Source organism: Porites lutea, chromosome 10 (genome assembly GCF_958299795.1).
Source record: "Porites lutea chromosome 10, jaPorLute2.1, whole genome shotgun sequence".
NCBI lineage: Eukaryota > Metazoa > Cnidaria > Anthozoa > Scleractinia > Poritidae > Porites > Porites lutea.
This window is the reverse complement of record NC_133210.1, coordinates 32131549-32157027: the sequence shown is the minus strand read 5'-3', so window position 1 is coordinate 32157027 and position 25479 is coordinate 32131549. Positions and strand designations below refer to the sequence as shown.

The window sequence follows — 25479 nt, the reverse complement described above, 5'->3', positions numbered from 1 at the left end:
TGAATAATTATTAAATCACACGTTTACACCATTCTTCAGTGGTTAAGTTGAGTCTTGCTGTGAAGTAGTTAGTCTCAGTTTTGGTCTTTAAAATATGCATGTATACAACGATCGTTTTGTTCCCGCTTGTTATACTGATTCAGGTTTGTTTTCCCCACAACATATTCCATTACCGTCCACGAAGTTGATATGCTAATCACATAATCATTATAACACTCTTTCTTATAATTCTTCATTAATTGTAAGCAAACGCGCACAACACCGGGGTCACATAAACTACTAATTTACAAGCTTTTCCTTGACGAAAGAAATTTGTCTTTACTCAATCAAAGAAAAACCTTCCATTTTGTTATATTTTATGTGGATTTTCAGCATCACAAAATTCTAAGCCTTTTGTTTTCTCAAATTCTCGTGGAGTCTGGTTGCAATCATAACTGAGCAACCCGTGTACATTTTCCACCGTTTTCAATTTTTCGTTCCGTTTTGGAAGACGGAGCGACGAACTCAGCTTTTTACTCTATTTGCTTTGCTCACAGGGAAATTGTTTCAAGGGCATATGCGTCATTGTAGAATTTCGCGCAACTTCAAGGCAAAAAGGACGCTCGAAAACAACAACTGAATGTATTCAGGATGTACATGACGTACGAGGAAATTATTTTTCTAAACGCCTCTAAAATGCAACGGATCTTAACCATAGTAATAAATCGCCTATTCAGTTTCTTGCGTTTTATTTGCTGCAAAAAGAAAAGAAGTAAGAAAGGGCGTCCAAGTTAGTGTTAAGTAAAGCCGGATTCGTTTTAGATCAGATATGGGAAACTCAGCAAATGTTCCCTCGGCTTGAAGAGGCAATTTACCGTCGCGGTTTAACACGGCACAATTTTTTGAAAATTGTTGGAAAATAGCAGAGTTTTTAAAGAAAATCGACATTTGTAACGTTTTGGTTCTCGGTTGAGCTCCTGGTTTTAGCTTTTTTTTTTTTAGCTTGTTGGACGCGAAAGTAAGTCTTCCTTTGTTCAAACAGCAACACGAACATGCTCAGTATGGTGAAAAAAAAAAATATATATATATATATATAGAAAAAGTAGCGAGAAAGAAGAAAAATGCATAATAATTCAGTATTGAACTGTAAAAGAAGAACTGAACAGTACATACAGGAGAGTGAACGTGCGACTTCGCTTATTTTTGGAAATTATTGTACCACACCAGATGTTTTGAAGACCTTGTAACTGCAGTACCTTTCCTTCCATGCAGAAAAAAACCGCATGTAATTTGCATTCGTGAGGTAAGAACTCAAGGTTTACCTTCAAGATGTCGTTGGATATCGCACTCGTGACAGGTGTGATAATAATCGCGATAATAATCACCGGTGCGGTAGGAAATTGTCTTACTTTATTCGTGTTCTATCGTTATGATCCGTTACGTGATGTTACGGGCCTGTTTCTGGCAAATCTTGCAGTTGCAGATCTTTTGCAATCGGTTATAGGGATGCCTTTGATAGCAACTTCGGCATTTTACGAAGAGTGGGTTTTTGGAGAGATTTTGTGCATCATCAGTGGAGCGACTAATTCCTTGTTTTGTATTACTTCTGTTCTGACCCTTACTGCCGTGTCAGTGGATCGATATTTGGCCATAGTCCATCCACTAGAGTACCCCACATGGCTTTCCATGAGAAGGTCAAAAATGGTTGTGGTCTGCCTGTGGCTTATGGCGTTTTTTGCTGCACTTCTGCCAGTACTTGGGTGGTCAAGGTATGTTTTTCACGATGAACATTGTTCAACATTGTTGAACATTGTTCATTGCTCCTTGTTGTTGTTTATCATTGTTCAACATCGTTTTTCACATTGTTGAATGTTTCGTTTTGTTTTGCAGTTTTTGTTAGCTTTTGTAGTGCAGATCGAGCTTCTGTATCCTGCGAGAGCATCCGGTTTTTTCGGCTCAAGGAACTAGAGACTTGAGCCGAAAAAACCGGATGCTCTCGCAGGCTAGCGCTTTTGCGTCCACTCGACAACATTTTTGACATTGTCGCCATCTTTTTTACAAACTTTAATTTGACCAAAAATCCAAGATGTTTTGAAGTTTCGTGCACAGTAGAAAGGTATAAAATGTTGTTTGCTGGTTCGATGTGCGCATAGTTGGTGTAAACAATAAATAGAATACATGTTATAAAACAGATGTACATATAGTATTAAATAATGAATAAATAATAAAAAGTATATAAATTAAGTTAGCCTGCCTTCCACGGATGCCGAGTGTATATTATTTGAAGAATTCCTTGCAGCCAGATTTAAAAATGTGTAAATGTAAAAATGTGTGAAAATGTGTACGTGAAGAGTTTAAGGGTCGGTTATTTAAACGAAGTCTAACTTAGAGTGCGGTTTAAGAAATCTTTAGACCTTCAGATCTCTTCCTTAGTGGGTCATTTTAAGAAGAAAAATGTTTTTCTAGTTAGCTGTATGCATTCATGAAACTGGTCACAATAAATGGTCTTTCCAAAAAAGCGTTCGGCAAACTGAAAATGGCTGATAACGGCGTTTTCTTAAACACTGCCTATACCGTCCATTTACCTAACTGGCGCCAAGAGTTTTTATGTATATTTTTTTACGGATCAAATAAACTCTTTTGCAGTATGTCCGATCTGAAAAATTTCTTCTCTGAAAATTTATAAAATATTAAAAAAATGATCTCTTCTAAGGCAATTTTGCGGTTTGATCAAATAACACTTTTTTAGAGATCAACCGACTGAGTATCTCTTCTTTCTCAGGTACGTCTACTTGCCGTATGAATTCATTTGCACTGTACAATGGGAGCACGACAAAGCATACACCATATTTGTGTGGAGCTTGTGTTTTGTAGGACCCATGATCGTCACAGTGGCCTGTTACTCCAGTGTCATGAAAGTAGCTCGTCAACAGGCCCGCGAGAAACCGCTGACAACAGTTGGGAGACTCAGTAAAGCAGGAAGTGACCCGGATGTTGGCGAGATGGTGGTGGCCGATGGGAAGAGAGAAGCAGCTGTAGAAGAAAATCTCGCTTTTACTGCGAATGACGACAAGAACAGCGAAGCAATTTTACTTGAGGAAAGCGTCACGTGCTTCATGGAAGATAACAGACCAGAAGATGATATTCATCAGTCACCAGATCCGCATCCGGGCTCTAGCGTGGAAGTCCAGCCCGCTACCAGTGTGGGGTGCTCGGGTTTGCTTCTAGGTTTTCGAAGAAATAACGCAGTTGCACCAGTTGTTCCTTTACCATCGACTGAAATAGTCCGATCAGGTACATTCGGGATTCCCCGTACTTTAGATCCCACTATCATTGTTCTTACTGATAATCCCGAAGAATCGAAATGTAAGCGAAAAGATGACACAACCCCCAGGCACACTGCGAGGACACGCTTTGGTCCCTCGGGTTTGCCTCGAGTAAGACCCGTAAGTGGGGACTTACCCGTTACGAATAGCTGGACGAAAGAAATGTCACAAAAGAATAAACTGACGATAACTCAAGAGGAAGACAAGGAGATGGATTATCCAACAAGGGCTACCAAGTTGCCTGGTTACTTGGCTCGTGTACGTGAACGGATGGCTGAGCGGAAGATTGGGGATAGACAAAGTAGAAGGTGAGAATATTGAGCGTCCATGTTTTATTATAGGTCGCAGTATTTACAATGTCGTTGCCTATATTTTTAACAATTAAGGATCCTTATCATCCTTAAATGAAACAAACGCGTCTTATTTGACAAAATTATCACCGCAGAACAAATGAAGGTGATTCCCGAGAATTATAAGTGACACTTGTTGTCGTAAAAATTGATTCAGGGCCTGTTTACATGGAGGTGGGGGACCCCAGGTAGGTGAGGTAACCCGCCTGTCCATATAATCTCTCATTTTAATTTGATTACATTTACAAGTTAGGTGGGTAGACTTTCAAAAAAGTCCTTCGTTGGATTTCATATAGCGCGGTACGAAGGTCGCTCGCGGTCGGCCGCTTCGCGGCTAAACAAGGCTCGCTCCGCTCGCCAAGAGGTCGACTTGTAGCAAGTCTAGATAGGTGGGGTGATCATATGAGAGATTATATGGACAGGGGGGTTACCCCACCTAACTGGGTTACCTCACCTACCTGGGGTCCCCCACCTCCATGTAAACAGGCCCTAAGTTTAACCTAATTCAGTTTTGCCCATCCATCACCACAGTTGAGGAGTCCACGTTCCCTTTGTCCAGCTGGCAGAAATGATGCTCCTACGAAGTCAACTGTCGACTTAACGGAAGTGAGAACACAAAAGATGAGCTTGCGTCTTGATTGCTTTCTCTTTTCCTGTTTTTTTTTTCTTCTCTCTTTAGAAAGGAGATGAAAGTAGTCCTTATACTTCTTATTGTGAACGGTACCTTCGTTCTTTGCTGGCTGCCTCATTTGGTTGGAGCGTTTTGTTTAACATTTACTGGAGGCTTTTGCCCGTTCCCCGACAATTTCTTTATAATCACCACTACTTTGGCCATGCTGAACAGCGGATGCAACCCATTCATATACACTCTGACATACCGGAAGTTTAGGAGAGCTTTTAAACGTGTTCTGCCGTGTTTTCGCGGGAATAACACTGGAGGAAGAGGCGGGATTTCGCAAGGATAACAATCATAACATGTGAAGAATTTTGTTAAATTTTAGAATAAAATTTCACTATAGACCTTGTCACGGTTTTCGACGCCATCTTGACGAGTAGGCAAACATGTGAGAAATTACAGTGCTTATATGAGAATCCAATGTCGAATAATTTCCGTAAAACGGCTATTCTGAAAAAAATATCAATTGCAAAGCGAAGGATTGTACTTAAACATTTTGCTTTAGATTTTCCATATATTTGTCTGTAATTTTTCTCGGGAATTTCTTGCAGACAAATGTATAGAAAATTTTAAAAAGTGGTTCTAAGTCTTCTAGCGCATGTAACGCCGTCAGTTTTTTTTTCAGTAGAATCCTTAGGAGTGAAGCTTTAGTTTACAATTCATATTTTTTTCAGAACAGCTGTTCTACGGAAATTATTCGACATTAGATTTTCATACAAACACTGTAATTTCTAACGCGTTTGCCTACTCGTCAAGATGGCGTCGAAAACCGTGACAAGGTCTATTCAGTAGTTAGCAATAAGTAGGCCAGCGCGAGATTTCTGTCGGCAGACAGAGTCCCTAATCAACTTTGAAAGCCAATACAAACTGATTACTTCTGTAAACATTTGCTAGTATTCTGTGCCTTAATTCTATCCCAAATAAATGAGCACCCGGTTTTCTATATAATTTGTATTGTAACGAATTATATAAATACGTAACTGTTTAAAAATTAACCTCAATATCGTGGAAACAAGGGGGGCTGAGGAGGGAAGTCGTATTCTAGATTGAGTTATGAATTTGGCACAATAGAACCCACTGAGGAGTATTGCCCAGTGAGGCTATAGCTAGTTCCTTTGATAAACAACACATTGCTTCGATTTTTCAGCCGGGAATGGCAAAGCGGCATTACTGGCTTTCAGTATTGTTGTCGGAAATCATTTGGAATGCAACACATCATTTGTACAGCTTGTTGGAATATTTCAAGTATTTTACCCGAAAACTTAAGACGAACCAAAGAGATGAATTGAACAAACAAAAAACACACACAAATAACAAGAAGAAAACTGAAAGGAGACACTGAGAGTTTATATTTGGAGAAGTCATCAGACGATCAAATGCTTATGAAGAATAAAATATTCCTTAGTGTTTTTCTTTTCAAATATCCGCTGCCAACTTTTTAAGCATTTAATTTTTTCAAGTGTTTATGCAGACTCAAGATGCAAAAAAAATTGTCCGATCGCTTTTTCAACTGGGAAAAAAATGTTTTACCTGTCTTATGTTGATTTAAACGGGTTTTTCATCGGGCATGCCTTTATGAGGGAACGAAAGTGAGTTTGAAAAGGCAAATTTGTCGTTTACCGTATCTTTATGAGGCGACTTACCCCCATAAATGACGGTTTTTGAGTCGCTAACTTGAATTAGTCATTTGTTAAAATAGATTTCAGTAGTTTTCTTTTCAATTAAACATAGGAAAATCAGGCGTCAGGGAATGATGATCAGACACTTTCTTTTAATGGTTTTGTTTTTTCTGTTTTTTCGTTTAAAGATAAATTAAAAGGCCACGCTGCTTTCTGTGGAAGATAAGAGGTAACAAATATAATAATGTTATTCTTTGTAAAAGATAATTTGGAACACGTAAAACCAATTTAAATCCTTTCAATAGAAAATTAACTTTGTTCGTAATAGGAATAACTTCGGTTAATTATTCATTTACGTCAGGGTCTTACATGGGTCTTACATCCCTTCTTGCCAAACGTATTTGAAAGTAAATGCTAAAATGCTCTTTCCAAATTATCAATCAAATGTTCCTAAGGTTTACCTCGATTTTCAGTGTATGAATTTGACAGTAGACGAAAATTAAGTAATTTTTCTGGTGTTGTTGTAAAGCGAAAAATTAGATAAACGGAAGCACCTGGCGTCAGAAGTATTCCAATAAAGGAAGCTTTTTCTAACATAAATAGCCACAAGCAAGCAGAAACCCCACTCTGTGAGAACGTGTTTTATTGCGCATTGGAGAAAAACTTCCCGTTTTACCGGTATATGGGGAGCAAAGTGCCCTGCCTTATTCTATAATGACTTCGAATTTTTGGAGTTAAATGCTGCCACCTTCCCCTTAAAAGAAGTTGAGCTGATTATTCTGCAACGTTTGACCCCGTCAATAGTTCAGCTACACGGAGAGAAAGCCATTTAAAAAAGAAAAGAAAAACTGATATCGATGCTTATTTAAGGACCAGCTGCTGGTTGCTACCGACCCCAGCGTGAAATAACAGGCTGTATCGCCAACAAAACCGTGCCACACTGTGATGACTTTTTCGCTTTTATGTGAATTCATGGTTTAACTGTCAGTATCATGCATCATGCTGGTCGATATCTCCACAGTTACTGGAGCAGTAATGGTTGGCATAGTTTTTATCAGTTCAGTGGGAAATGGTCTTACATTGTTCGTAATAATCCGATCTCATTCACTTCATGATGTCACGGGAATTTTCCTTGCTAACCTGGCTGTTGCAGACCTATTGCAGTCCATCCTTGGTATGCCTCTAATAGCCACCTCAGCTTTCCACAACAAGTGGATTTTTGGAGACGTCTTATGCACACTAAGTGGGATAACAAACTCTTTATTTTGCATCACCTCGATGTTAACTTTATCCGCCATCAGCGTGGATCGCTGGTTGGCTATCGTATATCCACTACACCATCAAACCTTCCTTACGATTTCGCGTGCCAAATGTATTATAATCTATGTTTGGTCACAAGCGTTACTCGTGGCTCTTTTTCCGACCTTTGGTTGGTCAAAGTAAGTTTTTCCTTCCTTTTTTGAAATTAGATAAATTTAGGGATAGTGTTAAAAATGAATAATTTTTTCAAACCAGACATATGTCATCATTTCCAAAGTGACGGAAGAACCAAAACGTCGTTGGTTTTGCAATTTTTTAACAACTGTTATTTGCCTTTTTAAATGCTTGTCAAGTCGGTCGGACGTCTGACGTCATTAGCAATATGCAAAAAACGGCTGTCAAAAAGAGATAGAGAGAAAGAGATAAAGAGGGCAAAGATAGTATATTTTCAAGTTGATATTTCTGATAAATGTCCATTTTTGCAGTCGGCATCCTGTCCTTGAAATTACGCAAGCCTGCTTCATTTGGAAAGGATACTATCCCGTTGTCTAGCAACAAAATTATTTCAACAATCATGGCTTTTTTCGTTTATATTCCTCTACGCACATAATCTTTCTGTTCGAGTACATCAGATCGTATTTTAAACCTCTTTATTTAGCTTTTCATTACTTATGGTTAAACCATCGATGTTTTCTTAAATGAAATAGCAGGCCAGATAGAAACCACTACGTACAATGGCTTTGCTAACGTCACTCAATTATTTCAACAAACATTAAAGATGCAAATTGAACTTAAAGTAAAGAAGACATTTTTAAGTTTTTGAATATTCTGGAAAGGGAACGAAGGCAAATATTTGTTGTTGGTTTATTGCACCTGTTTGACATTTCGCTAAAAGACCTATTATAAAATATCAAACATCCTTCCGTAAGTAAGATAAACGCGAATTTCTTTTCTACGTTTTCCTGACTAAAAGCAGATGTTGTTGTTCAACAACCCACATACTAAAATTATAACATGACTCCCAGGCTTTAGGGTCAAAATTACAAATTTTTCACGACTCCATTGTCCTCGCAACTCCCAGAAGAGATTTGAGCCCAAAAAAAGCTGAAAAAAGATGTTACTAAGACGGGGAACGCGGGGAGCGAGGAATGGGCGAATAAAAAATGGAAACAAAATCAAACTTGAACCCTAGCTCATTTCTAATTCTCTGCTTTGCTCCCATTTTTTTTCCCGTTGTCCGTTGCCCGTTCTTCGTTTTGGTAACATCCCAAAGAAAACCAAACCAAATATAGAAAAACGACCCAGAAAGCCTCGGAGTCATATATAATAGACCATTTTCGATATATTAAAATTTTAACATGACTCCCAGGCTTTAGGGTCAAAATTGTACATTTTTCATGACTCTATTGTCTCGCAATTCCCAGTAGAGACTTGAGCACAAAGAAAACCAAACGAAATATAGAAGTATGACCAGAAAGCCTCGGAGTCATGTTAGAATTTACTAAATTGAACGTGGGCTATTTACACTTTGTTTGCCCTCCTAAATTTTACATAACCGTTCTCCTGGGTATTAAAGTTGTCGCAAGAGAAATTGAGGACCATTAGCCCGCAAAGTTTTTTTCAAGGTCGTGGGTGGGGCGGCGGTGGGGGACAAACAAGGCGCATTATGGGAACTGCGCAAGTGGCGGATGTAGGCGGATGAGAACAAAAGCATTTCTTTTAGCTGTAATAATTAAAATAATTTTTGCTTTGTCCACCAACATGGCTTCCTTTTCACGTGGTTGTACCTCAGGTGGTCACGTGATTGTAACCCCTTAAGAGTGATCATCATCAAAGTTCCCCCTGTAGTATCAATGCTTCATAAAACAAATGGGTGAAGAGAATTAGGAACATGATCACACACGACACAAGATGAATCTGGTTGATACTTTAACAACTTCTCCCCACTACCTCCACAAGAAACGTATAGAGACAACAAAGGAGCGTTTAAATATTTATATATTAGGGTTTAAAAGGTTAACTGTTAACCGAGGCCTTCTAATTCTCGTAGAAAAGGGAAGACGAGGGACCCTGGGGACGAAGCTATCTCAAAGAAGGATAAAAGTTATGGCGGGGGAGGGGAGGGGGGAGGGGAGAGGGGTTACAGCGTGAATTATATGAGTTAGCGATTACACTCCACAGTTAGGTGAGTCATTCCAGATCAAAATTCAGCTCGAAGAACACACCATTAAAATTTCGCTGCTTGATTTGAGTGCAAGGCGAAAAATCTGAAGATCATTCTTCTTACAGCCTTACTCAGACACCCTGTAACGTGCGGTGTGAGCTTTTACTGCATTAACAAAGTAAATTGTGGCTTAAAACTTTGTCAATGGTGTGGTCTATAAACAGGAGGCGAATGGCAGGAATTTGAAAAACTAGTGAAGCGCAAAAAGTTAAGTTTGATATTCAAGTAGATCTCAAGTTATCTCTAATTCTTTCAGGTATATATATTTGTCTTACGAGTTCATCTGTACAGTTCAATGGGAGCACAACAAAGCATATACAATCTTTCTGAGCGTGACATGCTTTGCGTTACCTCTGATTGTGACAATCGTTTCCTATGCCAGCGTCATGAAAGTTGCTTGTCACCAGGCACATGAGACACTCCCGATCACCGTTGGTGAAATCGAGGTTGCACTACAAGTGACACCACATTACAGCCCCAGTATCCCGGATGTTAGGACAACACGGAAACCGATAAGGCAAACCGACTGTTTTCCAGACAATATCGTTAAAGGAGAAACGACAGCCCCCATAAGTTCAAATGGCACCTCTTTAAAATACTATTTGAATGATCTAAAATTAACAAAAGACAAAGTAATGTTAGCAGAAAATCCCATTAAGTTGGACGCAAGCACAACTCCACGAAGTGAGGTGAGATTGGATTTTTCTGAAAAAGAAGCAAAAGTTGCTTTTTCAAACCGCGCAATGTCCAAGAAAATGTCCTTTATCGATCTGGTTAAAAGAAAGAAAAGAAAGAATTCTATTGTTCCCGGAAATTCTCTTCAAAAAACACGCAATAATTCCACAATATCCCGTGTTAATCCCGAAATATTCCGTGAAGATCCCAATCTTTATCGCCTCCGAAGCGTTTGGACAAGCGAGGAATTGTGTGGACATGAGCTGGGAATCACATCAGAGGAAAATGGAGAACATGGCACGAGACATAACCAAACGTCGCTCGGAGACTTAGCACGCCTGCGCGAATGGATGGCCGTCAAGATGAAGAGCAAAGAGAAATCTGAAGCTGTTTTACAGCGAAGGTGAGCTGTTAATCCATTTTCATATTAAAAATTGCTACTGAATACAAAAGCTGATAGTGACATATTGTGATACAGGGTAATTAGCCTTAATCCCAGAGAGATACCAAAAGCCTTTTAAAAACTCCTACCTCTATACCACGGACTTTGCCGTATTGTGGAAATATAAATTCTGTCAAAGCCGCTATTATTAGGACTTTTTTTCAGCGACTGATTGCGATTTGGCCACAGATGCGCATATTTGTTACGTTTGAACAAGTTTTACTTTAGTCTGACCACTGTATCATCATATAGAAGAAAATAAAACCTCGTAGAAAGGCTTTATATTAGGAAACTCAAAGAAATCAGTGATTAAAGGTTGTGGTCTCGGCGTGACAGTTTGCAAGTGTATCAAGTGTTTGCAAGTTCAAGCGTATCTGTTGCTGAGAGTCTGAAAACAATGGCCAAACTTCTAACCTACTCTTTTATATGACCGCTCTGACTGTTTCACTCTACGACCCTTCATCCGCCAATTATCGCATTTTTAATATGTATTTTATCTTCCAGAAAAGAGATGAAAGTGGTGTTAACACTAGCTGTCGTGAATGGAACCTTCGTTTTTTGCTGGCTTCCTCATTTCATTGGAATCATGTGTTTAACGTTCACCAGTGGCTCGTGTCCATTCTCTGACAATTTCTTTACCACCACCACGGTGCTGGCTATGCTAAACAGCGGCTGCAACCCATTTATCTACACTCTAACATACCGCCGTTTCAGGAAGGCGTTTAAGCAAGTGTTGCCTTTTTTTCGCTCTAACCGCTCGAGAAATATAGATAGCCCTACAAAATAGTTTTTAAACACAAAAAGAAAAATAGGTTTTTATTATAATTTGTTTGAAACGCTATTACCCTTCTCTAAATTTTTTAAATACGTACAAGTTTTACTTCTGTGTTTGGACAAAGTTCCCTGTTTGTGCCCATTTCCTTGAAACGTATACCTGAATAAAATTCTGCCAAATGCTCAATACAGTTAAAATTGTTTCCGCCTTCATTTTGCTTTAGTTTTTTGTCGCACACCAACTCTTCAAGTTGGCTTCAGTATCGAGAAGAAGGTATTGATGGGGCCTGCTTTAATTTCACGCAGTAGAAAGTACTTGAGAGTTGGTTAACGCCCACCCTCGGAGACCCAGGGGCAGATAGTGGGGGCGAGGGAAAGTCTAAACGGGCGGAAAAATATATATGGAACGAAGAAAAGTAAAGAACGGCGAGAAGAGCCCCTGGGGACAATGTCTTGCCAGACCAGTTCCAAACGGTCGCCGCCGTTCTGGCTTCTGATTGGTACCAGAAAACTTGTGTTTTTTTGGCACCAATCAGAAGCCAGAACGGAGGCGACCGTTTGGAACTGGTCTGGTAAGACATTGTCCCCAGGGGCTCTTCTCGCCGTTCTTTACTTTTCTTCGTGCCACATTTTTCCGCCCGTTTAGTCTTTCCCTAGCCCCCACTATCTGCCCCTCGGTCTCCTAGGATGGTTAACGCCGTGTGTTTACTATCGAGTAATGGATCGCACTGGACAAGTTTACTGAACACCAAAGGTGTTTCCTTTTGAGTTTTCAGACGAAAGTTCTACGTTTCGACTTTTCACATGAAAGCTACTGCATGTGCAGCTCACACACGGTACTGTCCTGTCGTGCTTTGTATTGTACAGTCACTGAAACAGCTGAAAGTCCTGAAATGAGTGACGCTGTTGTCCATTACTTTAGTATCTGTTCAGAATCTGTTAACTGTTTAACAGATACGCCACCCGTGTTGAGACTTATCAAAGACAGTTTGCGATTCTGGATTGCTGGATTGCTGAATTGGACACTGTGGATTCGGGATTCCTTGTCACAGGAACTTGATTTCCGGTTTCCAATTGTTGGCGGGATTCCGGATTCCTACAGCTGTATTCCGGATTCCAAGGCCCAGGATTCCGGATTCCACAAACACAAATTTTCCCGTACTCCGGAATCAGCCGGACTACTTTACATTGAGCGAAACATACAAGCTCTTGTCTCGGTTAACCTCTTTTACCAAGATTATTTTTCACTCTTTCGAAATCCTCAAACCTCAACATTTATTAAATGAAAGCAGTCTTTTCGCTAGTTTCTGTTTATTTTCAATGGTTTGTTAATTAAACGTTTTGGTTTTTTCACGTTCATCAATGCAATAAGAATTCAGGCGCCACTTTTATCCCTAATCCTTTTAAAATTAAAGCTGATTATGGGTCTTTACAAGTCAACACACCGATTTGTTTATCACATATTAAGCCATCAGTATCGTCAATTTTAAAGCAGCAACAAAAATCGTGAAACAATTAGGCCATTCAACAATTTCCGAAACCATTCAAAAGCAACTGGACTTTCGAGAATGTTAAAATCTAATGTCATACTCCTTTATTTTCTGAGACTGGAATCCTTTGTGGGTGTGGAAAGCTATGAGCAAGTTAATTATCACGTCGTTAGTAAATAGCGGGGGCTGTTTCAGGCCTTAAATACTACTGGACAACAATCAACGACCGGTGATATCAAATTAGAAGCGACACTTTGCAGTCCAAAGAAGCTCAACATGTTTATAACAGTTATTTATGGAGGTTAGTGGGAGATCTTTTGCTTATTATGCTATGTTAGGATTCACTCATTTTGCATAGTTATGGAACATAGTGGCCGTGATATGAGTAATACAACACGCGATTTCAGCTTCACTTGAATAGCAATGCTTAATCAATGCGCTTGATGGTTTTACGAGAAGTTTTTACACAAACAGGAAAGTAACCTATTTCATCGTAATTTTACGCTATAAATTGGACTCGTCGTTAGTTGAGGTTGAAGAGATGGTAAACTAGTTAATTGAAAATTATCTCTTTAGTAACAATTCGAAAGCTGAAGTGTCTAAGAGAATTTGCCTGAACTAATTACGACTTTCTGAATCGAGTTTGCAGAATTGCATAAAATGCTCTATACATAGGCGGATTTAGGGGTGACTTGAAAACAGCACTGTACTCTTCACATAGACATTTCTTTACTTCTTTGCAATAAGTATCAAAACTAGGGAATCGTCTACAAAAATCTTAACAACATTATTGACTGACGACCGATAATTAATTACCGGGTCTCCTGTTAATTGCTTTTTTAGGCAGATTATATGGTTGTTTATTTACTTTGTAGAACACCAGGAGGCGCTATTTAACACGGACTGCAGGCTCAATCTGTTGCTGCACAGCATCCGTGAACAGTGTCACTGCGAGATAAGAGGTGAATTATAAAAGGTGCCAATAATGCTGGGCTCCCTGTGATGCTATGAGCGACTCAGAACTTAATGCCAAATAGTGTAGCCAGTGATAAGCATCACTTTCAACCAAGAACTTTCTCTGCATTGTACCCGAGGGAGCCGAAAGCAGCCAATCACCGTCCGTCTTTTTTAAACAGGGCTAGGAAGGTCCTGGTGACTACAAACAGTTGCAAAAAAACTTGATACACTGTACCATACTTTGGCTTAAATGGCCTGTCCATGAACTTGTGCTAGTGATCCCCCCTCCTCCCCTTATCAAAGTTGCCAGCAATATAAGGCCATGCTCAAAACGTTGAGAACCAAAGGGAGATGATAAGTGTTATATCTCGCAGACGCGTGACTATCAGCGATTTGAAGTAAGAAAGGCCCTGTTTTCGACGGAGTTTCTCAACAATTTTGTGACTAGTTGCAGTAGTATGACAAGCACTGGAAAAATTGCGCATTTCATCCTTTTAATGTCGTGATTGGTAGCGTAATTTTTATCGTACGAAACTATATTCTAAAATGCTGAGTGTGCAAGTTTTGGCCTTATTTTAGCACAAGTGGATCTCTGTGAAGTGAGCGGACGGCCCAAGAACCTACCTCAACAACCTCCGGAATCTTATGCAACAAATTATCTAAAACCAAGGGAAAAATACGTACTTATACAAATGGAAAGTGAGTAATTTATATTTGTAAATAACATCTTTCATTTTAGACGTTTCGAGATTGAAATAAATCTCCTCTCTAAAAGTCTTCCGTTATTAATGTACCTGTGATAATTGACATAGTAAGTAAGTAAAAGCTTTATGAATGTGTCAATGTATTTAGTTTTCACAACTAATTGGGGACACAAAAATAAAAATTATTTAAAAATGAGAAATAATAATGTATAAATTGTATAATAAAACAATAGGTATATAAAAGGTAATGATATTTTCCTATTTCCTTGCAGAGGAAAATGGCAAATTGGCCTACAAACCGCTGTTGGTCGACAAAAAGATCATCACAGAAGATTTTCTTGGTAAATTTAATAATTTTACCTTTTTCAGTGAAATGTGTCTAATTCATACTCATATAGAATATCACAAGAGATTGTTATTCGGCGAAACCAAAAATTGACAAAAATAACCTGCGCACTGACTGATCGCCGATCGATTTTTTTCCCTTGGGCTACAAAGCACATATAACCCTGAAGCAATTAGTGGTCACGTGGCAAACGACATAGCGTTTTGTTCCGCAAGAAAGGGAGGGTTGACGATCAGTGGAGAGACTTAGACCCACATTTCTTAAAATACCCTTCAAATTCTAGAATGTTGCGTGGTAAATTACATATTTTTAGCACCTTGACATCAGGAGCCAGCTAAAATTAATTCTTTCTTCTTCTAACACCTTCATATTCAATATATACTTTTCAACTCTTAGCGAGCCTAGAAAAAGAACTGGCTGAACGAGAGGTCATGACACGTTCGCCCAGATTCACAAAGAAAAGAAATTCATTGAAACCTGATCGAGCTGGTATGCCTGGGCGTTTGAAGAGGACCTTGTCGGCAAGAAGGAGTTCTCAAAAGCTGGATGCAGAAAACCACTGAAATCAAGCCATCTAATGCCACGAAGAAAGTATCGATTCTGCTGTTGAATTTTGCTTGCAGCTTAAGTCTCATACTTTGTAAACAAAGGACAACTGGGAAGCGGAGAGCGATTTAAAAACACTATGAGTGTTTTCTCACCCCTTGCAGGTTTTTATGCAAACTCGTTCCCAAGCTCCTATAAGGGAGGTCCTGTGAACGACGTTGGTATTAATTAATGTCGGTAAAAAGATCGATAAGTTGCTTTTGTATAATTAGTGTAAGTGTGAAGAAAGTTGTCAGTTTTCTGTGAGTGTACGCGCCATATTTCAGTTATTTCGTTAACATTAATATCAATGACTCGGCAAACTACAAACTTTGATAAAATGAAACAATAAATCAATCTTGTAAATATTGCATGTTTATTCACATGTAATCTTTTCTTTATAATAATATTAATTGTTTAAATAGAAGGTATATTCTTAATCTCGGTTTATATTCTTATTGTACTGCCCGGTTGTTTTCCCGCTGACTTGGCTTTTAAGGCGAGAGCTAATCACAAGGTCAGAGCGTTTCCTGGTAAAGGTACCCATTTTCGTGGATAGATAAAGGGAAGGCCTCATCGAACAGTTCTTGGTTATTTTGTTTTCAAACCGACCAATAATACACTGAGACTTGATCAGGGTCATCCATTGTCTGCAAAGAAGAGATCAGATATTTGGGACAATCGGGAAGAGGCGCCAGTTTCCATTTCGAGAAATATTTAAGATAATTAACCTGGGCAAACAAGCATTAAGCATTTCCTTAAAAGGAGAATTCCAAGAAGTGAAAGACAAGGGAAAACAGAACAGCGAAAAATTTTAAACAAGACTCAAGTTTGAACGAATAGCCTTTGCGCAAACTTAAGGATGACTCGCACGACCAAAATTTTATTTAATTATTTAGATGAATAAACAAATGAATGAGTAAATACCCTAAATTCCGGCTCATTGTTCCTCAAGTCTACTGTATTGGTAAGCGACATTCCTGAATCAAAAGACTCTGCATCTGTGTGTGAAAAGTATAAAAACAACTAAAGTCATTTCCATGACTCATCTCAGTTTCCCAACTCAAATTTAATCAAAAATCTTCGACTAGAAATAGTTCCCGGCAGGGCTAAACAGCTAGAATGTGTTTGGTTCGTATTAAGTTAGACTTGCGATACTTACAAGAATCTCGAGCCAGGTCTTTTATATGAGCAAAGTCTGTTCGACAGAACGCTGGGTCCAGTGGCCATTCGGGCTCCTTGGGTTCATCATCGTTTTCGAGTTCTTCATTGTTATTCTGAAGAAGACGAATCTTGGCTGACTTCTCTGACAGTTGTGAGTGAAGCGATTTGATTCTGTAAGGGATGCAGAATCGTGATTAAGTGAATGAATAATGTAAGTAATGGCAGATAGTGTAACGTGAAGGCAGAAACTTACATGGCTTCTAAATCTGCGCATCTTCTATTTGCAACATACAGTTCTTCGATGGATTTCAAGTTTTGTCCTCGACACTCGGCGATGATTTTTTCACTCTCTTGTATGGAATTTTCTAACGCTGCTATTCGAGCTTCCCTAGATAAATAAATTAATAAATCATTAACTAAATGATTACCTCATTCATCTAAGTTTTGTTATCATATCATTTAGTACCATATAATGTAGTAGCAGCGGCGAAAAGCAACTATAACAAGTTAAACACGGAATGCTCTTTGGCTCCAAGCGTTCTGCCGCCGGGTTTGCTTGTTTTTTGTAAACCCGAGGAGATGAAGGAACTACATGTACCAAGAAACAGCGGCTACTGGCTAGAACAGACTTGAATGAGAACTTTCGTTTCCGTTTTAAACATGCATGTTACAAAAATTATCAGTAATGAACAAAAAAAAAAAATACTTTGGCATCGCGACAGCTCTGATGGCCAAATTCCTTGATGTACCTTCCTGTTGTAACGTTAGTTCCAGCTAAAAAAAAAAATGGACAAATGGTGAACCATTATCAGTTAAGCTGGACAAGCGCTACTTAGCCTACATGCCTTTTTTATGAACAAGCCTGTAATAGTTTCGGCTACATTGAGCCTTTTTTTCTTCAGGATAAGGGGCGTTTTAATCTGCGGAGAAAACTATGGCTGCGCGAATGATCGCTTCTTCTTCCTCCCGAGATAAATTTACTTGCGACATAACCATGGGAACGTCAAAAAATTGAAAGGCTGTAACCATAACAACTACAGAGATGTTCACGGTCTTCTGAGTTCCTGAATAAATTTCCCGCCTAAATGACTCGCTGAACGCTGAATGCACCGCGGGAGACAAACTTGAGTTTTGCTACTCTTGCAAGTTTAACACCGGAACAAATGCATCGCAGAAGAAGTACCGAGGGGGATTACTGACCCGTAACAACTGATCCCCTAGCTCTTCTATCCTCTCATCTTTTTCCTTTAACAGTTCCAGCAAACCCGGGACAGTTGTAGGTCCGTCTAATTCGGCTATGCCTTCATCAGCTGAGCTAGAATGTCGTCGTTGAGTCTTGTCATCATCTGTAGTTGAACTCGTGTATATTGTTGCGGAGTCTGATTGCGCGACCTCTTGCGCACTTGCCTTTCTTGACGGAATCACGTGATTTGGGTAGAGCTGTAAAAGAACAAGAGACATTTGTTTGCAGGGGCCAAGTCACAAAGAATTAGCGGATTTGAACAAACTCGTTCCAAGGGTATTCCTCTCGTCATCTACGTCACGACGTATGTATGGTTGGATGGTTGACGAACGAAAGACCCTGGTAACGAGTTGGTGATATGTGCCTAAATTTGAGCCTAAATATACGAGTTCGTGATTTGCTGTTAAATTATACTATAGTGTTGGGAATAATTTTTGCCTTGAAAGCAGAAGACCAGGTTTAAATCCTCACTTGTAACCGAGTTTCCTTGTAGTGCGTTTAAGATATTCAGCGTGTTTGCGTTTGTTTTTGTTTTGTTTTGCTTTTTTACCGTTACTACTTCTTTACCTCCTTTTGGAGATATGTTATCCTTTCTCGGCTTTGTACAAGCGATGAGTGGAGTTGTTCTTTGTCTTTCAAAAGATCTTCTATTTGTCTTCTTTGCTGGTTTATTGTGTTTTCTAACTCTTAATTCTAACTCGCGTTTTTGCAAAACTATCACCTATTAAAATACAACACCATGATTAAAAGGAAAGGACGATTGTAGATGTTATGGGGGTGGTACTGGTGGTGCCATGGTGGTGTCGGTGATGGTGTGGGGGAGGGGGGTATTGAGAAGCAAAATAGAAACGACGTTTGGGCAATGAAAATACATCGTTCTAAAGAATAAAAGAAGATAATAAAAATATTTTGTACCTACTTTGAACGATAAGTTGTCGTATAATATTATTCTTTAGTTGTAGATCGCTTCTGCACTTTTCAATCGATTTCTGCAAAGATAAAAATACACACAATTGATAAGAAATCATGGAAGGAAATTAAGAGTGTTTTTTTTAACAAGGCGTGTATTGATAGGATATTTTAAGTTACTTCAAACCATTGTACCGACGAGGTCTGCACGCAGGCTACTTAGGCTAACAGTCAGAGTTTGGGTGGCCTGTTGCACCCTGTCCTCAAGTAGTCATCCAACCCCCTAATCTTTCTATGTTGCCATAACAGAAGATATAACGATATCAAAGAGACCCTAACAAAGGATTAATAACTCATTATGGCTTTACCTGCAGTAAACATAACGTGTGGGAGATCGAGACGTATCTTGAAAAGAAACTGAGACCGTCGTTGGCTGCCATCGTGAAACGTGAGGAATTAAGGGAGACAGTTTCACACAACTACGCAGTTAATCAGCCTTAGTTACCGTTTCTCCTGCTACTTTAAGAGTTTTGACACCGAGTTATAACATTTCCTAAATTATTTGTCTGAATAATCGAGGTTATTTCGATGCTCAGAAACACTCTGAAGCGACAATTGTAACCCAGTGACTGCTTAGAAACATGCTGTTACTGACCCAATATGAAAAAAAAACACACCTTCTCTTGCTGTTTTTCATCCTTGCATTTCTGTAGCTCATCTAAAAATATTATGCGTAGGAACAAAGCCAGTATTGATTATTAATATAGTTCTAATATTGCTACACCAATTAGTTGCTACCATATTCCCTTTTCATTAAAGAAAGCTCATCGTCACTGACACCGCGAAATCCGCGGCAAAAATAATGCCACCTTTCTCGTCAAAACCATTCATTACCGACCTTTATTACCGTGCTCATGTTTCAAATTAGTCTTACTGCCTTTTGACATTCGTCTTACTCTTTTTAAATAAATCCATTTTTTTTTTCTGTTTCCAAAAGGAATGATTTACCCGATCTCATTTGACAACTATGCCACTATCACGTCGTTTCTATCAATATTACCTAACACCCGCGTCAGTTCAGTTGTAGAATTTAGATTCACGTCTCACTTTTTTTTAGAAAGAAATAAACTCTGTTATGTCAACGTTTTTCATGTTCAAGGTTTTATCATAGACAAACTTAGGGATAAATTAAAATTATTCGTCAAGATGATTTTTTTTATGGGTAATACACTTTCAGCTTTACTACCTTGAACTTTCTTCTCGGTGACGCGTTATATTTGTTATATTTTACCACAATCCTTTTATCTCATTGAGCTGTATAGTAGGTGGTTTTTAGTTTTGCAATATTTCTTGGCAACAAGGGAAGCAAAATTCGACGCTGTGCACTGTCACTTTAAAACGATGGGCCGCCGTTTGTTGGGTATTTTTTCACAGTATCATAGATTGAAATTAATCTTATAGTTATTAAGCTGTCATTTTACAATGCTGTTGTTAAACAGTTTTCATGACAGAATCACCCTTTAAACGTGATATCAGTGTCGAAATATACGTCAATCCGTCGCCTTGTTGTTCAGAATATCGTTTTAAACAGATCCTTAAAAGTATTGCGCATTTTAAATGATATTGTCTTAATAGCTTTACGCGGGCAAACTCTTAATTCCTCTCCATCCAACTGCGAATAGACGCCGCCGTTTTTTTCTAAAAATATATTATTGAAAGCCAGCCAAAACATTTGATGTAAAAAAAAAAACAACAAAAAAAAAAACAGAAGAATCATCGATGAGGTTCCTGGCCCCTCGGGAAACGGTGTCTTGGTGAAACAAGGAAACCATGCAGCTATGCCCCGTCATATACCCTTATTTTTTACCCTTGTTAGTTTTTCATACTTTCTCTCCTTGTAGAAGTATCAACTTTTAAAATTATATCGGAGCAACCTTAGCCTTTTAGTGTACTCATTCACACCTTTCATTTTCGATTGCGTCTCTGATCTTTTAATGCCTTTTTCGCTTCCAAAAAGTTGGATCATCAGAAATAAAAAGTTTTATCGTCTCACTTTTTACCTTTTCCAAATTTATCACCCGGATACTGCCTAAAATTGTGGCATTTCTTTTTAAGTATTCCCTAAAAAACATTCGCCATATGATAGTTAAGTGCAAAATGGCCTTTGGCGACAGTCGGGGACATTGAAATCTCAGACTTTCCCGCCCACTGAATTTCGCTTACTATTGTAGACCTCATTTCTGTCTGCTGGCGTAAGAGGGGGTAATTTTCCTCGCAATTTCATAACAATCACTATATTTACGCAATGTCAGTGATTTACTCAGGATTAATATTTCCCTGCTGTTGCTAAGAATGAGCATTTAAGAGGAAAACCCTCTCTTTTCGTATTTCTTTTCCCTCAAATAAGTATCAAATTCTTGTGTATTTCATAGCCAAAAACAATTTAAATATTTTAGATAGTCATAGCGCCAAACAAGAGCCATAATCCCATTATGGCTCTTGCACCAAACCATTATTTGTCCAAGGCTTATGTTGTACTCTAATAAGGCAATACTATCTTAATTATAACACCCTGGAAAAAGCCGTACACATTTCGTTTCAAGCCCAAAACCTTGTTACCTTCTAACTGTCCGTTATTATCCTGTAATCTGTCTATTTCAGTCTCCATTCTCCTTCTTGCACTCCACTCCAGATTCTCTCTTCTTCGACTCGATATTTGTAGTTCGTCGTATGCAGCGCGCATGCCCTCTAACTCACATTCAACCTACAAAATATTTTAAGGATAAGCGTTTTTAGCCTACTAGCTCTTCACAGTGTTAACGCATTGAGAGCTGTGATAGATGTGCTATTGAGTAAACGCATTATAATTCCTAAATCAAATAATCTGTCTTACTTGTTCCACACCATTTGGAGAACTACAAAGGTGTCGAAGTTCGAAGTCCGTCTCCTCCACACTTAATATCAATTTTTTCGTCTTTGATTTTTTGTTTTCAAAACATACACGATGAATCAAAGTATTTTATTGACTTATGATGATTGTTAAAAGCACTAAATAGGTTTCATACCATTTGTACGTTATTGATTTTGGTGTATACACTTTCCAACTTTTGTCTCAAAGTCAAGTTATCGCGGGATAATAATTCTACCATTTGTGTCGCTCTGGTAGCTACTTCGGACGCATGCGCAGTGGGTGAGGAATCACTTCCTGGGTCCTTGTCTTCATCATAAATGTCTATAAAAAAGGAAACAGGATAATTAAGAAATTATTATTTTCATTGCTAAAAACCCGATAACATAAAGTTGACGACGTGAATCTTTGCTCCATTGTCACGAAATTGTTTCAATCGACAGTGGCTTAGTGTCTTAGTGTTTTTTCCGCTGTCTTCTTTAGGTATCAATTTACTGTTCTGGTATCCGCTGTGCTAACTGCAGGCTCCCCGGTATTTCCTCTCATTTCCCGCATCTTAACAAAAGTTGCATTTTTCACTTGTTTTGCACCAGTCTCACACTGAACCCCCACGCACCCCACCCAGCCTTGGCAATGTTTGCATGGTTTCTGTTCTATAAACTGTAATGCGAGTGGTTGCTAATTTAAAAGAGAGGACATATTTTGCTTCAATTTTCTGATTGGTTAACTGGGCTGTCGCTTGCCAGGTCCTGAAGCTTGGTGGGCTTTTCTTAAAGTTTCTGTCTGGAGCTAGAGCGTTTTAGGTCCTCTTTCCATTTTTTTAACTCAAAAACTGCAGTTTTCATATCGCAAACTGGACTAGTTTGGTTAAGACAAGAACTAAGTTTCATGTTTTTTTTCTAAGCTTTCAAAATTAACAAAAAAATCAAAACCATTCTGCGCAACAGATGAAAGGTGAGTTTGAACATATAACAAACATTGTGTAGCCGAACAAATGACCACGTGAGATGTCATGTTATGTGCCAGGTGATATGTCACTATGTGATATCGGTACTATGTGTGGACGACGAAAACGTTCTGTGTGTCAATCATAACTCGGTTTCGTTTCATTCCCTCCTTAGCGAAAAACAAATCAACATTTACTCTGTGTTAAGTCCTTGACCCAGGGCCAACAGCTCTTGACTTATTGACTTGTAAAACTTTAAATTTTTTTACTCACCAAAATCATGTTCCTCATCACTATCTGTAAAACTAAAGTCCCTTTCAGTGCCATCGTCAGTTGTTGTCGACTCGTCTCCGCTGTAAGCCACATTTAAAATCCTCTGATTTAATAACTCTCCATTCAAACTTGTCCGCGAACTGTACGTTGATTCCTCGTCTGAAATAGGATTTAGTTTTTCTCCTTCCTCATCGTCATCATCAAAATCGCTGACAGTTATAATGGGAGTTTGTAAAACTTGATTGTTTCTAATGTAAGTCCTTTTTGCTCCCTCCGTTGATAAAAACTGTGGGTTATTGTTTACTGGAGGGGACAACTTCGCTGTTTCTTGCAGAAGTAATTGTCTGTCATCAACATTTGTAACTTCTAGGTCATCTAAAAATAGGAAAGCGAATAAAGACCTTTACAGCTATATACTTTCTTAACACATTTTGCCTTATCTCAATTAAAAAATTCTAAACCAGTAAAAGTCTAGTGTTACGTAGCAACGGATCGTGATGTAATATCTCCATAGATGACACAGAGATGAACAATGAACTATTTTCTCAAGTTCTGAAATGGCCTCTTCTTTCAAACAAAGTTGTAAATATTTTTCAAAAAAAAAAAAAGCGTAAAGCTGCTAGCGTTTACAATTATCAGCTTAAGTCAACTTACGTTTATATGTCAATGCATTTGATACCGAGGTGATTGTTGATAATATGTCCAAACGAAGAGTAATTTATTATTTATATTTTTTATTCATCGCGTTTATTTATGACTTGCTGCACTTTTGAAGCATAATTGCGAACCACGTTTTTAAAGTTTGATTAAACTTCCTGTTACATACTTCAAAGTAAAATATTTTTGTTCAGTGAGGTTTCATTTGTTCTTATCTACCCAGAGCGTAAAATGATCGACAAAATATCTTTTATTCAGTTTATTGATGAGCAAGATTACAGATACTAATTCTTAACTGGCTTTACAAAACCTCTCGTGACTTCAAGGATTTGCATCAAGTCGCTAATTGATGTTTTGGCCAAGCGAATTGTAATGGAGATAAAAACGAAGATAACAATCATAATGGACTTTGACTGGTTCACCGGAATACATTGTTAAGCCATTGTTAAATCCCATCCCTTTTTTTTACCAACAGAGAGAAACGAAACAATGAGAGTAGACTAATAATTAAGAAATTAGATGGACTAATGAAAACACCTTTTTAACGTTGTCGCGTTTTATAACTTTTCTGTAAAACATTTAGCTAATTAAGCCCGAATAATAATTAGACGTATGCCCTGTCTATCAGGGATTAAAGAGGTCTAATTAAACGGAAGCTTTAATATTTACCACAAATGATAGTCTACATGTTCTACGAACATTTCAGTGCCGTGGGTGGGTACAAATGATGTGTCGCGGAACTTCACGTGTGGCGTTTCTACACAGTTTCCTCAGATTTATAGAGTCATATGTTTAAAACTGTCATTTCATTTGGACTCAGCTGGATACTCCTGTCCACTAAAGAGTGTTTAAGAGCATATTTAAAACTATCGTTTCAGTTTAACAGACTCTTAAGCTGCGGTTTCTGTTGTGTCAGTTGTTTATCAAGCAGAACTTCATAGCTGGCTTCATGGCTGTCAACATTGTAAGCTGCCACGGCCACGATGAAAGTACGTTGAAGTTTGTTGAAGTCATGATCGTTCATGTCACTTTAGTCAAGTATGGGCACAGGTTAAAAACTTTTTAAAGAGATCATAAACAGATATAAACACTGATAAGTTCTAAAGTTTGTTAGAACGCACCGAGCAATGTTTCGTCCATTTGCATTAAGACAGCTCCGCTCACATGATATCCTAAAAGAATAAAGACGAAACACTCACTCAGTTTGTCCTTAAACAACGAACACATATAATTGTTAAAAAGTGCGGGAGAGAGGAAAACTTCTGCATTAGCCGTATTAGTATGCAACAGTCAATATAGAACTGTATACCTGAATAGTTTTCTTAAAACCGTCTCCCAAGATCACTTAATTTTCACTTCAGAATCTGCTGATTTTTGCGTAATGCAACTACCCACCGATTTCGTCATTTAAGTTTCCGTTTTGATACAGTACTTCAAAGCAAAGTTTATGATTTAGAATGTGAGAACAAGGTGCTGGTGAGGATCTCAGTTACAAATCCAAATAACAATCGCCTACCTTTAAATCTCTTGGCGTACTTCGAAAGGCCTATCGTCTTCAACCATTGCACGACGTTTTCAGTATTCCAATCCATTGCAAAATGTATTTAAGCACGTCGTTGGTCGCATTCAAAGTTCAGCACAAATAAATACGACAAGAACCGCAAAAACCTCAATCTTCAGCTAATTACTCCTTTGTGTTCATGCAAGCTCTTAATGGAAAAACCGTTCAAGTGAAAGGTAATGCGTATATCGATTGCTTGCCCCGCGAGCATTATAATGACCCTCTAACAATACCAACGCGCGTCTCTCAATCAAACGCCTTTTAATCTTTGGCAATATTTGTGTAAATTGCAGGTGACATCATAGCGGCGAAATTCCACTGCACATTGTTAGATATTTAGCAGTTGATTAAGGTGGTGACATTTCTGATAACATTGTTGAACTTTCTACAATATCATAAATTCGGTCGTAA

At 38.5% G+C, this 25479-nt stretch overlaps 4 protein-coding genes across 4 annotated transcripts; 3 read left to right on the top strand and 1 right to left on the bottom strand.

Annotated features, from left to right (window-relative positions):
* Window positions 1–1115: 1115 nt before the first annotated feature.
* On the top strand, window positions 1116–3314 carry LOC140950966 (somatostatin-like receptor F_48D10.1; the record flags this gene model as incomplete). The annotated part of the gene is made up of 2 exons (XM_073400181.1): window positions 1116–1748; window positions 2762–3314. Coding segments are annotated over exons 1-2 (993 nt in total), but the record flags the coding sequence as incomplete, so codon positions are not given.
* A 6355-nt stretch (window positions 3315–9669) lies between these two features.
* LOC140951071 (uncharacterized) lies at window positions 9670–11635 on the top strand. Its single transcript, XM_073400294.1, has 2 exons — window positions 9670–10512; window positions 11056–11635. Exons 1-2 carry the CDS (start codon window positions 9821–9823, stop codon window positions 11336–11338), a joined length of 975 nt encoding a protein of 324 aa, XP_073256395.1. The 5' UTR covers window positions 9670–9820; the 3' UTR covers window positions 11339–11635.
* Window positions 11636–13091: 1456 nt separating this feature from the next.
* LOC140949762 (uncharacterized protein CXorf65-like) lies at window positions 13092–15440 on the top strand. Its single transcript, XM_073398900.1, has 5 exons — window positions 13092–13116; window positions 13628–13777; window positions 14352–14471; window positions 14749–14817; window positions 15219–15440. The coding sequence occupies exons 1-5, from the start codon at window positions 13092–13094 to the stop codon at window positions 15383–15385; spliced, it is 531 nt and encodes a 176-aa protein (XP_073255001.1). The 3' UTR covers window positions 15386–15440.
* Window positions 15441–15895: 455 nt separating this feature from the next.
* On the bottom strand, window positions 15896–25273 carry LOC140950187 (angiomotin-like). Its single transcript, XM_073399387.1, is given in 15 exon segments — window positions 15896–16057; window positions 16335–16408; window positions 16570–16742; window positions 16825–16959; window positions 17278–17345; window positions 17772–18011; window positions 18382–18507; window positions 18510–18535; window positions 18734–18803; window positions 19401–19441; window positions 21343–21487; window positions 21789–21955; window positions 22851–23225; window positions 24629–24679; window positions 25024–25273. Coding segments are annotated over 15 exon segments (1815 nt in total). The 5' UTR covers window positions 25100–25273; the 3' UTR covers window positions 15896–16009.
* Between the last annotated feature and the right edge of the window lie 206 nt (window positions 25274–25479).